This window comes from Diospyros lotus, chromosome 15 (genome assembly GCF_014633365.1).
Source record: "Diospyros lotus cultivar Yz01 chromosome 15, ASM1463336v1, whole genome shotgun sequence".
Classification (NCBI taxonomy): Eukaryota; Viridiplantae; Streptophyta; class Magnoliopsida; order Ericales; family Ebenaceae; genus Diospyros; species Diospyros lotus.
In genome coordinates this window covers 21,762,961-21,775,067 of record NC_068352.1, presented here as the reverse complement: position 1 = coordinate 21,775,067, position 12,107 = coordinate 21,762,961, and the positions used below count along the sequence as shown (strand labels likewise).

The window sequence follows — 12,107 nt, the reverse complement described above, 5'->3', positions numbered from 1 at the left end:
TGTTCCAACATTGCAACGGAATTAGAGGCGAATCTAAGAGCAGATTTGGAGAAGGGCTGACCTTTAGATCCATGAGTATTTCAGCCCTCATCTCCTAAATAGGCCAAATCTTGGGGAGAGCTGAGTCTAGAAGTCTGCAACCTGTGTCTGCTCTCCCTAAATTTGCCTATGAACGGAACGTGTTTTTGTCCAACTAACCATTCACATTTCATTTCATTTCATTTAACCAAATATAGAATATGATCCAAGAGATAATAGACATGCAATAGCAATTAATCCTCCTTTCTCATTTGGGTCTTGAGAGGGTCCTTGCCGTTACGTGTGGTGCATGTTTGGTGGAATAGTTTACATCACATAGTCACTCAACCCAAACCCAAACCCATACCCAAATTGAAATGTAAATGATTAATAAATTTTCAAATCAAACAAAACTGGTTTAAGATATATATATATAAATCAAACAAAACCAAACTGAAAAATAACTTATTTAATCAAGTTAAATAGTTTCAATGAAAAAACTTTTCTCCTTAAATATCCAACACCATCATTTAAGCCTCGCATTATCAACTATGATGATCATAATTTTTTTAATACCCATTCCGATAAACACTTCTTAATTGCTCTACCAATGACTTTACCCTTATGATTGAAAATTTGACAAAGGGTGAGAATCATTTTCCTCAATTTTCTCTCATTGTCAATGAAGTGAGCCGTTAAACATACGTAGTTAATTATTTACAAGGAAGTTTATGTGTTCGTGATAAAACAAATTCTATTACATTTACTTTTTTAGAAAATTTTCTAATTTCAATATTTGTTCTTCAAATCTCTCATAGCAATCTCGTGTAATTGTTCTTTGGTTAGGAAAATGAGATCTTGGTTGCATTTGGTTACACGAGTGTCGAAAATTGTGATCCTCAATAGATATAAATGAAAATTCATCAATAATTATCATATACTCTAAAGCTTTTCTAATATACTCTTGATTAAAATTCTAACATATCAAGTTAATAGCCTTTTGGTCTCTGTCTACTTTGCCATCCAAAAGTATTCCTAAATTATGTTATTTTTGTGAAGGAAATGTGTGGTTAAGTTTGTTTTGATACACCTTTCATCTATTCAAATGACTTCTATTAAGATAACTTATCTATAAAGTTCAAAATAAATTATTTGAATGAAAAAAATAATAAATTTATTTTAAAAATTAAAGATAAAAAGTCATATGATTTCTTTTTAAAAAAATTAACGAGGACAATAAAAAATATTTTTGTCTAGAATCTTTTTTATATCTCATTTTTTTTGTTCTATATCTTAATTAACAAACGCTATCTTAATGAAAAAATAAAAATAAAAATCACAATTGTAATTTAGTGGTAGATGGCAATATTAGTGAGTTTGAGATCTTAATTTGAATCTAATATGAGTTTTAATTTTTTTTTATTAGATTCCGAGTGATATAGTCTTACTTATTAAAAAAAAATAACAACGAATAATATTTTTATATTAATAATATTAATCTTGATAAGCTCATAAACATTGAAATTAATAAAACCTTGTCGTTTATGTTGTATTATTCTCTCATGTCTATATTCCATGGCTGTTCCAATCACAACCTTAAAAAGCAGCCACCTTTGCCAATTCTCGTTCGCTGGCTATATAAACCGACTCTTCCCCTTCTTCTCCACTTGAGACAGCTTTCGGAAACCACATCAGAAATCAATGGAGAATGGGGCGGCGAAATGTGATTCCCGGGAGCGGAAACCCACTCCGCCCCTCACAGTTCGAAGTGTTCTCGACGCCCTTATGGAAAACCTCGACCAATCCGATCGCCGCCCGGTTGTCCCCCTCGGCCACGGCGACCCCTCCTCCTTTCCCTGCTTCCGGACCTCTCCGGCCGCCGAGGACGCCATTGTCGAAGCTCTCCGATCCGCCAAGCTCAACTGCTACGCTCCTTCTTTGGGGCTCGACGCTGCCAGGAGGTAACATTTTTATCTGCATGTGTGCGTGCGTGTGTGTATAAAATACATCTCTGTGTTTTCTTCTTCTTTACTTTCTTATATGTCTTGGTTTTTTGTTTGGTTGGGTTTAGAAAACTATTGGAAGAAATGATCACGAAAAATTAGTATTTCCAGAAGTAATTTCGTTTCACTTAATTTGTTCTCTTTTCCCTTAACAATTACAAGGTTTATATCTTTCCATGATTAAGTAGGAATTACAAGGATGGATATTTTTCAAGGAATATTTCAGTTTGTGGATGTAAATATATGCTTTGATTTGAAGTGTGAATGTCACATTATCCTGCATATATATCTGGACATGGTTAGTTTCAGGCCTAATAAGTTGTTTGGTGGGGTGAAAAAGGAAAAAGGAAAAGAAATAGATAGAAAAACAAGTGAAAGAATTGGAGCTAAATTTATTTGTTTATTTTTGGTGGGTTTAGAAGCGAGAAGAAAATGGATAAATATTCTTCAAAAATTCGTTTTTAATTGATTGTACTTGAAAATTATGTACTTGTGAAGAAATGATATTCTTTTTCCTTAAGAAATCCGTGTGCCGGATATGGCATAAAAGAAAACATATAGGTGTGGTGCCCTTCCTTTTTGTGCTGGATCAGAAATTTAAAAAAAAAAAAGAGTTTTGCTACATATTGTACCATACATTTTTGGCAATGCTGAGCCTCTTCTAGAATTTTGAGTTTTGAAATTAATATTTCTCCTCTTACACTTGCGCCAATGTATTTTCTGTTCATATATATTTTAAATAAACGATTATATTTTCTGTTATTCTTGTTGTATGCATTTTAGATAAACCGTTCTACTTGATTTTTGTAATTGTAAGTGGAGATGAGAAAAATAACTGTCATGTCTTAGCAATGGAGAATAAGAGATGAGTAGAGGAAAAAATCATCTGGGAGAAGGGAAGGCTATTCTTGCTAGATTGTGTATGCTTCTGAGAAAAAGAGGGGGTGTAAAAGCATTTAGCTTCTGATCTGAAAACATCTTGTTTGGCTGCAGATAATGTAACTTGATCTATTGGGATTACCTTGCCATGAGATTGGAAAGGTTAAACTCTCATGAACAGTGTCTAGACATAATGGGCTTGTTAACTGTCCAATTTTCCAACTAACATGCTCTAGTGAGTAAGTTCTGACACCATTTTTTTGTAAAAGGTCCATTGCAGGACATCTCTCTCGTGATCTTCCATATAAATTATCAGCAGATGATGTTTTTCTCACTGCCGGTGCCAATCATGCAATTGATATCTTAATAACAGCCCTTGCTCAGCATGGCGCCAATATATTACTTCCTAAACCTGGTTATCCAACATATGAAGCTTGTGCTGCATTTAGGCATCTTGAAGTAAGATACTTTGATCTTCTGCCAGAAAAGGGTTGGGAGGTTGATCTAGATGGTGTAAAAGTTCTTGCAAATGATAAGACTGTTGCTATGGTCATCATTAATCCTGGGAATCCCTGTGGGAGTGTTTTCACACTTGAACACATGAAAAAGGTTTGTTGAGCTTGATTATGGAGTTGTGGTTTTGGATTCCTTAGTAGTTGACCCTGAATATATGAGTCTTTTTCAGATAACTGAGACTGCAAAAACGTTAGGGCTATTGCTGATTGCGGATGAAGTTTATGCCCATTTGGCTTATGGGAGTAATCCGTTTGTGCCAATGGCTGTGTTTGGATCAATCACACCCATTCTTACCCTTGGTTCTCTATCAAAGAGATGGATTGTTCCTGGTTGGCGACTTGGTTGGATAGTGACAACCGATCCTAATGGCATCCTTCAAAAATCTAAGGTTTCTTCTCCCTCCCTCCCTGCCTCATATTTTAGTGGCAATAGTTTTCTTATCATGCTTGTGCATATATGAATGCTTGAGTGCTTTGAAAATGGTTCAATTTGTGTGATGCAGAACCCAAAACAAAAATACAAGAATAATCCTGGTTACTCAAACCAATTCTCAATATTCAAATTCAATAATCAAAGTTTGCTTAACAATATATCTCTAAGGGGTTTTTATAGACTAGAGATCCTAGCTAATTAGAAAAAATATCAAATATAAAATCATATCCTAAGTAAAATGGAAATATAATCTTCCTAAAACCACTTAGGAAAGAAAAAAAAGATATTCTAAAACAAATAACAAAATTATATTAATAATATAATCTAAAATATTCCTATCTTGTTCCCCCTCATTTTGGCAACTGCAAATGGTTCAATTATGGTGTTGAGCTCTATTTGAAATGGCACTTCCATAGGGAGTGTGTTAGGGAACAAATCAAGCAGAAAAAAAACTGGAATAAAATTGTGCACACACAAGACAAGATCTACGTGGTTTGGCAAAGAATGCCTATGTCCACAGCTGCACTAGGTGTTCATTCCTTTTTAGTAGATGCTGAATTTATCTTATTTGGATGAACTTGTAAATGGTTCCATTTCATAAATCAGGAATACCTACATTTCATGCACTTGTTTACACTTGTTTTTCACTATTTTTGGAAGATCACAATTACAAAAATTATGCTCACATATTTATAGACGAAAACTAGAGCAATAAAACTCCTAATTCAAACATGATTCCTAATCTGTTTAGGATTTTGGAAACAAATCTTCCAATTCCAATACCTAATCTATTTAGGTTTAGGGTTTAGGGTTGTACCAGCTCTGCATAGGTGCCATAAATCAAATCAGGCTCTACATCTCCAACTGGGAGAAAATGTTGGAAACCACCAATTAATGGATCTCAACTGAAACATTTCAAAATCTTCTACAGTCAACTTGCTTCAAGAATAGTGAGTATATATACCTGAATCAATATTTTTAATCTAGAATTTTTATGTCTTTTTTCTTGCTGAATTGATTATTGATATAATAGATCTGCCATTGCTTATCCATTTATTAGAACAAGAAAAATAGAAATCTGTAGAAATGAAATGAGTTTGTCTTGTGAAATGACCATCTAGAGCCATTAAAAGCCTTTTACACTTTCTGCTACAGTTGCACGAGAATTAGAGAGTTCATTCCTTTTTAGTCGATGCTGAATTTATCTTATTTGGATGAACTTGTAAATGGTTCCACTTCATAAATCAGGAATACCTACATTTCATGCACTTGTTTGTACATTATATGAAACTAAATGATTTCCTGGGGACTAAGTGATGGTACAACAGTACATTCCTCATTTAATTATATAGCTTAGTTTCAGCTAATCCCACTAAGCTGTATGAATTCATAGCATCCTTCTAATCACTTGAATGCATGAACTGATAATTGAACACTGAGATAACTTCTGTGAATAATCATAATCAATAGCCCATTAAACAATGGCTAAGAGAAAACTAACAAAAAATATTCATTTTAGTGAGCACTGTGTGTGCTTGGTTGGTTTATGTGCTCCATATGAACCATGCTTGGAAATACAATTTTGTCTTTGAAGGAGATCACTTATGTTCTCAACATATTATGGATAGTGAAGGGTTTATTTGTTTTGTAACTCAAGTGATACTTATTGTAAGCATATAAATGTACATGGTAGATATATCTTGAAAATTCATGAATTCTGTTGTGTTGCAAAATGAAATTTCCTATTTTATTCTTTCCTCCCAGGTTGTTGAGACCCTGCAGTCCTATATCAAGATCACAGCCGATCCTGCAACTTTTGTTCAGGCAAGTACATATGGACTTCTTTCTAAATAACATGTTTAATCTACTGAATTTTGTAGCTTTCACAAGGTTTAATAGGCATTAGCAACAAAGTTGACTCATTACTTTTTTCCCAACAAACCAAGTACATTGCCATTGTAATTACACACATCAAGACTATGTGGTACAGATTTAAAGTCAGTGTATTGTAGACATGATTCTGGTGAAGGGTGAAAATTGATATTATTTTATGTAAAAAAAACTTAAACTGGAAGAAACGTTATGCAGAATTTGCAGGCATATGATACCATAACCTTTCATGTTACTTACTTAAGGTGTTTTTCTTTTTGTTGGTAGTGAAATCTAATTGGGGTTTTCTTGGCAACTTTAGACCAGCATTGACATTTGACAATTTTTTATTAGTTCTAAAAATAATGCACATATATATTATGTTAATCACATTGACTAGAGGGTAATGCCTTGATAACAACAGTACGGTTACTCTTTTATGACCAGAAGGTTATGAGTTTGAATTGTGAAAACAGCCTCCTTATTAAAAAGCAAGAGAAAAGGCTGCATAGAAATACGACCTCCCAAAGTGGGGAGCCCCATTCACCAGAGCCTCCTTCTGTTAAACACATTGGCTATATGCTAAGCAAGACAAGGTGATACTCGATCTGTCTAAAGATTAAGGTTAGTTTCTGGTCAATTTTGGATTTGCTCGCTGTAATAAGATTTTTCTAATGATCATAGAGGTATAACTCTAAATAAGATGTGCTTTTCTGCTGAATATAAATTGTGCTTTAATATTTGTCTGCTTTGATGTCCATGTGAACTACCATAATTCTCTGACTGTCTTTGCTTCTGATAAAGTATTGCTCTTGGTGAAAACAATCAGATGATGATAATTATACCAACACCTATGATAACAAGAATATCGTTCTTCTTTTTGTAAAGGGAGCTGTACCTCATATTCTTGAGAAGACTACAGAGGATTTCTTTTTGAAGATAAGAAACATGCTCAGAGAAGCTGCTAACATTTGCTATGATAAACTCAAGGAAATCCCTTGCGTTACTTGCCCACATAGACCTGAAGGAGCCATGTCTACAATAGTCAGTACAAACTTTGAGATTTTATTTTTCATGAGGTAAAGTAAATGAGTGGAAAGTCATTTCGTTGTTATGACTGCCTTGTTCCAGGTGAAGCTTGACCTGTCATTATTGGAAGACATAAATGATGATCTGGATTTCTGTGTCAAGCTTGCGAAAGAGGAATCTGTGATTGTTTTACCGGGTAATCAATATGGTTCTGCATTGTTTACTTTGTGTTTCATAACATTTTCTAATCATCTAACATTCAAATGATGGGGGATTTTTACTTCACCTTCTATTGATTTTTCCCCATTCCAAATGAGAATCTTTTTCTTCGCATAGTTGTGCTACTCATGAACTTTTTGTGCATCGATGATGCTGCTCCATCTCTGATTGGATAGCTGGTTATGTCTGAGTGTGCACATCCTTGTTTATATGTGCATGTTTGAAGGTAGAAACAATTCCGATAAAGTCATTCCACATCACTTTTGTGCCATATATTTTGGGATTTTTTTAAACCAGTTTGGATACTTCTTCTAATGGAGTTTATTTCAGCTTTTTAGTTAGCGATTAGAAGTGTTACTAAATGTGAAGCTTCATGGCAGTGTTAAAACACCCTTCTCTTTATTTTTTCGAATATTACTTTTTGTATACGGTTACCTTCAAGACAAGAAGGAAGAAAGTTCATGCTTTCCGTGCATATTTGTTGAACATACAAAAGTTACATATTGATGGAATCAAACTCTTTCTGATAACCTCTGCTACAGGGTCTGCCATGGGGCTGAAGAATTGGCTCCGGGTAACGTTCTCTGTTGAGCCATCGCTGCTTGAAGACGGCCTTCTGAGGGTGAAAACTTTTTACTTGAGGCATGCCAAGAAGAAGTAACATCTCTTCTAACATAGGTCTTGAATATTCAGTAGTTAGGAACTGCCTGCAGATTGAATGTTTTGTTACTGAAGTTTTAAATGGTGCTGAACCATATATATGTGGCTATTCCGGTGAACCTTGGAAGTTGAAATAAGCTGCTATGCTATGGGTTTTCAGCCTCATCCATTCTTTCCTTGCAGTCTGGGAATGTGAACTTACAAATGCAAAGCATAGGATTGGATAGGAGAATCTGTTCTTAGTTCAAAGTGGTTCCCAAGTTGACAGAACAAAAATATTCTGCCGAAGCTAGTATTGAAGTAAGGTGATTTCTTTGTTTTCATTTCAAATGATGCTACTTCTTTGAATTCACTTAAACATTTATTTAGAGACGTTGTAGAGTTAAGATGGGTGAGCCGATTGAAATGCTTTTTTTTTTTTTGAAATTCTGCAGCCACAGTGAAGTGTTGCTCTCTATTAGGGGCTTTTTGGGATGGCCTTCCAATATTTAAATTAGAAGAAGAGGTTGTGGGTTAATGGAAAATTAGAAATTAGAGAGAAGGCAAATTAATGAAGGAAAAGATTTTTAGTAAGTTTTAAAATAAAATTTAAAGTTTAATCATTTTAAACTTGTCTTTTTGGTAAGATCTCTTTCATTCTATCATTGATATCATAATCTGTAAATCTTAATTGTTCATAAGGTATGGTATAATGATAATTATAAGAGGGCATGAATTTTAAACCTGTACATACTCTTATATGTGGATTTTTCATATCTCGTATAGATTTTATATAACAATATTATTTTTTGAAAAGGATAATTTTTAATAATAACAATAAAATTATATTTTTGTAAATAAAAAACGATATATTTAAATTAAGATTGCACTGGAATTTGATCGGACAGTTCAATCAATGTGCGAATTCCTTTTCCAAAGGGATCACAGATTGCAGAATAATGAACGAAGTAAAGATTCCACAGTCCAATCATCGAAGACCGTCAGATTCGGATCTGACGGTCCACAAGACGCAAAACAAAAAATAAGAGACTCCCCATAACTCACCACGATACCATTTTGGCCCTCCATTTTCTTACCGTTGCAGCTCATGGCCCCACCACTTTCGCCCGTTAAAACATTCAAATATCCAATGCTCACACACTCTCACTCTCCCTCCAACGGCTCTCTCCCCTGCTCTGTTTTCCCCCCAAACCTCTGTTCTTTCTCGCAATCTAAGCCCAGAAAGAGCTAGCTTCAGCTTCCATGGATTCAACGCCGCCCTCTCACCGATCCGAGCCCAGGTCCAGGCTCAAATCCGCCTCTCGCCTAGCTCGGCTAGCCCATTTCGACCGCGAAAGCGAGGACTCCATCCGACTCTCCATCGATTTAGTCTCTTCTCCAAAAATCACCAACCAATCACCCTCTCCGAGGCCTCAAACTTCTCTTCCCCTTCACGAGCTTCTTCTCCTCTCGCCTTCGCATCTTCGAAGATCAAAAACCCGGGTAACTGAGGCGGGTGAGGAGGCAGTTGAGCCAGCTGGGTCTCGCCGGCGATGCAAGAACAGGAACGGGTCGATTTGCGCTTCGCCGAGGAACGTCCGGCGGTCGCGCCGGAGGCTGGAGACAGAGGCTCGAGAGGAGAGGGATTTGGGGATGGTGGAAGAGATGGGGAAGGTTAGAAAAAGGCGGCATAGTGGTCGGTCCAAGAAGGAGAGGCTCAGCTTGGTGCCTTCGGTTGCACCTCCAAGTATTCTACTATTTGATGTCTTTCGTTTGATTTTTCCTTTTTGTGTTTGAAGTTTCGAGCTTGTGACTGATATACGCCTGATTTTGGGCTCAGAAACGAGTGATGGTGATCAGTGTAATCTGGATAAAATTCGACAGCTGACTAGTGATCTGATCATGTGGAATGATGTTGCGAAATCGAGCCTTTGGTTTGGTTTCGGTTCACTCTGTTTCCTGTCTTCTTGTTTTGCTAGAGAAATTAACTTCAGGTGTGTCATCTCTCTCTCTATGTATATATATATATATATGTATATTGTCATCTTCAAGTTTCTAATTCTCAATAATGCGTTTTTTACAGCATCTTCTCCTGCATGTCCCAATTGGGCCTGTTGCTTTTAGGGTTGTCATTCTTCTCCAATTCAATCTGTCAAAGGTAAAACCTATCCCAATATACTTATTTTATCTGATTTCTATCTATTATATACATGCATGTATGTTTGTAAAAATGTGTTTATGAAATAAGACTCTCGTTCAGAGACAATATTAATGAAATAGAATGAAAAATATTTTCAATATTTATTTTCATTCAAAGCTTACTTTTATGAAATAAATATAGATAAAAAAAAACTCACTCTTGTAATTTTGACAGCGTTAACCTTTTTATCTTATTTAAAAAGTTTCATATTTACTCTTTAGACTTTATAATTTTTTTCATTAGAAGGGCCTTATCAATCTTTCTAACTCAAAACAATTTTCATTATTTTCCATCACCCTTTATTCCGTACATTTTGCCATTTTATTCCACTCTTTTCAATTCCATTTCATAACGAAATCTACTTGAATGATCAATTGACAGGGGAAATGTGGAACAAAAGCGTGAATTCAAGCTGAAAGAAGACGACATATTGCGAGCTGCCACAGTGATACTGCCAACACTAAACCTTGCAATCTCCAAAACAAGACAACTATTTTCTGGGGAACCATCCATGACCCTCAAAGTACAGCCAAAAAACCCTTTCGCTTCCAGTTCAAATCTAGTTCTTCAAATTGCAAGGACAATAGCTCAAATTTTAACCTCTTCTGGGTTTCAGGTCACTCCATTTCTCCTTTTGGGAGCTGAATACGGTCATCTCTTGACCCTGAAGAGACTCTGTGCACTCGGTAAGGTCAATGTTGTCAAGCGGACTGCACGAATTCTTCTAGTTTGACAATTATTTTTATATATCTTCAAAGCAATGACGATTAATTTGAGTAAAATTGACAGGGTTTTTTGTAAGCTTCACTGGCCCAAAACTTTATTCCTGTTACTGTGTTCAGATCAATAGTAGAGGTAATATGAGAACGCCTTGAATAAAATGTTGGGTTATTCATCGTTGAATTCTAATGAAAATAAAGAGCTTGTTTTTTATAAAGCAGTCGAGGGCTTGATAAGGAGGTTGTTGGAAGCATGGCGGGCTTGTTCTCACAAGAAGATCGTTGCGGCTTCGGCAGTCACAGCCTTTTGGAACCTCAGCTGCATTAGAACACGAATATTTGCAGGTGACTTTAATATATAAGAAAAGTTTTTCTTGGTTCTCTAACTTGCTGGCTGTTGTTCATGGTGCAACAATTTCATTTTTTTAGCACAAATCTGTTCCTAATTCCGATATCTGTTTCATGTAGCTTTCATATTTTTGGTGGTACTTCGATGCTTCAGACAACATTCAGAAGCAAAAGTGGAAGAAGTAATGGAAGAACAAGAGGTGCAGCAGAAGGCCTTAGTTGTCGTATGAAGAAGACAAAAGAAGTTGGCTTCAAATAACAATCTAAACATTGGTTGTTCAGAGGGACAAATCCCATGTCGCTGCAAGTCAAGGGCGAGCTGTGGTTCATGTGGCCTAGCCCGGCGCCAATGAGCCATCCACAAAAAAACTTTTAGAGGAATGGATTTTCTTTATGAAAGGGATATTTGTACGATTATAGTATCAGTATAATTTTAGTTGTACAATAAAATCACTTTTCACTTCATGCATTCGATGAATTTATATTACTATGAAGATTTGAAATTGCAAGTGAATTAAACTTTCATAGAACAAACAAACCAAACAACTATGAACAGGACAAGCCCACAACATTTGATAAAAAATGGGGCATATATATAGAACCAAAGCAGTTCTTATTTTTTGTAGACAAAATAACAATCCAAAGAAGATATACATAATCAATCAATCAAGTCTGTGTACGTATCTCACAATATATATGAGATCAAATATGAACTATCAGAAAACATCTATCGGCCCCCTCAGAAGCAAGCATCCAGCATACAGCAGCAACACAGTGCAGCACAACTGTCCAAAACAGAAGATTCATCCATAAACATCAGGTGTATGAGAGAGAGAGAGAGAGAGAGAGAGAGAACTGACCATCCCTTCCAGAAGCCGTCGCCCCTAGACTGAGTAGCGGCAGGAGGGTGGTTGAGGTTGGCCGGAGCTTGGCCGTCATCTTTCACGGGATAGCCGGCCGGCGGCGGAGCCATGGTCGGCGGAGGAGGATATGATACTGCAAAAAGAATCAAAATTCAGGAAAATTAAACAGCCAAATCAAAAAGTCAACTCTTGATTGACACAGAAAATAAAGGAGACCCAAAAGAGGAGAAGAAGGTTAATGATCGATGTTACAGAAACAGACCTTGGGGCTGAGCGGTTTGATCGTAGTAGCTCATGTTGGAAGCAAATATCAAAGTTTCTGGTGCTTTGGGGAAAGAGGAGGGGACGGATGATAATTGTAAGGATAAAGAAG

At 36.0% G+C, this 12,107-nt stretch overlaps 2 protein-coding genes across 4 annotated transcripts; both read left to right on the top strand.

The window, feature by feature from the left end:
- The first annotated feature begins 1,646 nt into the window (after window positions 1-1,646).
- LOC127792395 (probable aminotransferase TAT2) lies at window positions 1,647-8,342 on the top strand. 2 transcript variants are annotated; one of them, XR_008021122.1, is made up of 8 exons: window positions 1,647-1,979; window positions 3,170-3,509; window positions 3,586-3,804; window positions 5,613-5,672; window positions 6,606-6,761; window positions 6,849-6,942; window positions 7,508-7,930; window positions 8,060-8,342. XR_008021122.1 is itself a non-coding variant. In XM_052322871.1 (7 exons), the coding sequence occupies exons 1-7, from the start codon at window positions 1,720-1,722 to the stop codon at window positions 7,624-7,626; spliced, it is 1,248 nt and encodes a 415-aa protein (XP_052178831.1). In that variant the 5' UTR covers window positions 1,647-1,719; the 3' UTR covers window positions 7,627-8,342. The 2 variants fall into 2 exon arrangements, 1 of the variants encoding a protein (XP_052178831.1); XM_052322871.1 differs by having other exon boundaries at window positions 7,508-8,342.
- A 135-nt stretch (window positions 8,343-8,477) lies between these two features.
- LOC127792394 (reticulon-like protein B17) lies at window positions 8,478-11,805 on the top strand. Of its 2 annotated transcripts, XM_052322870.1 has the most exons (8): window positions 8,484-9,351; window positions 9,445-9,598; window positions 9,688-9,762; window positions 10,186-10,327; window positions 10,421-10,490; window positions 10,594-10,659; window positions 10,746-10,868; window positions 10,992-11,805. In XM_052322870.1, exons 1-8 carry the CDS (start codon window positions 8,868-8,870, stop codon window positions 11,099-11,101), a joined length of 1,224 nt encoding a protein of 407 aa, XP_052178830.1. In that variant the 5' UTR covers window positions 8,484-8,867; the 3' UTR covers window positions 11,102-11,805. The 2 variants fall into 2 exon arrangements, with proteins under 2 accessions (XP_052178829.1, XP_052178830.1); XM_052322869.1 differs by having other exon boundaries at window positions 8,478-9,351; window positions 10,186-10,490.
- Window positions 11,806-12,107: the final 302 nt, after the last annotated feature.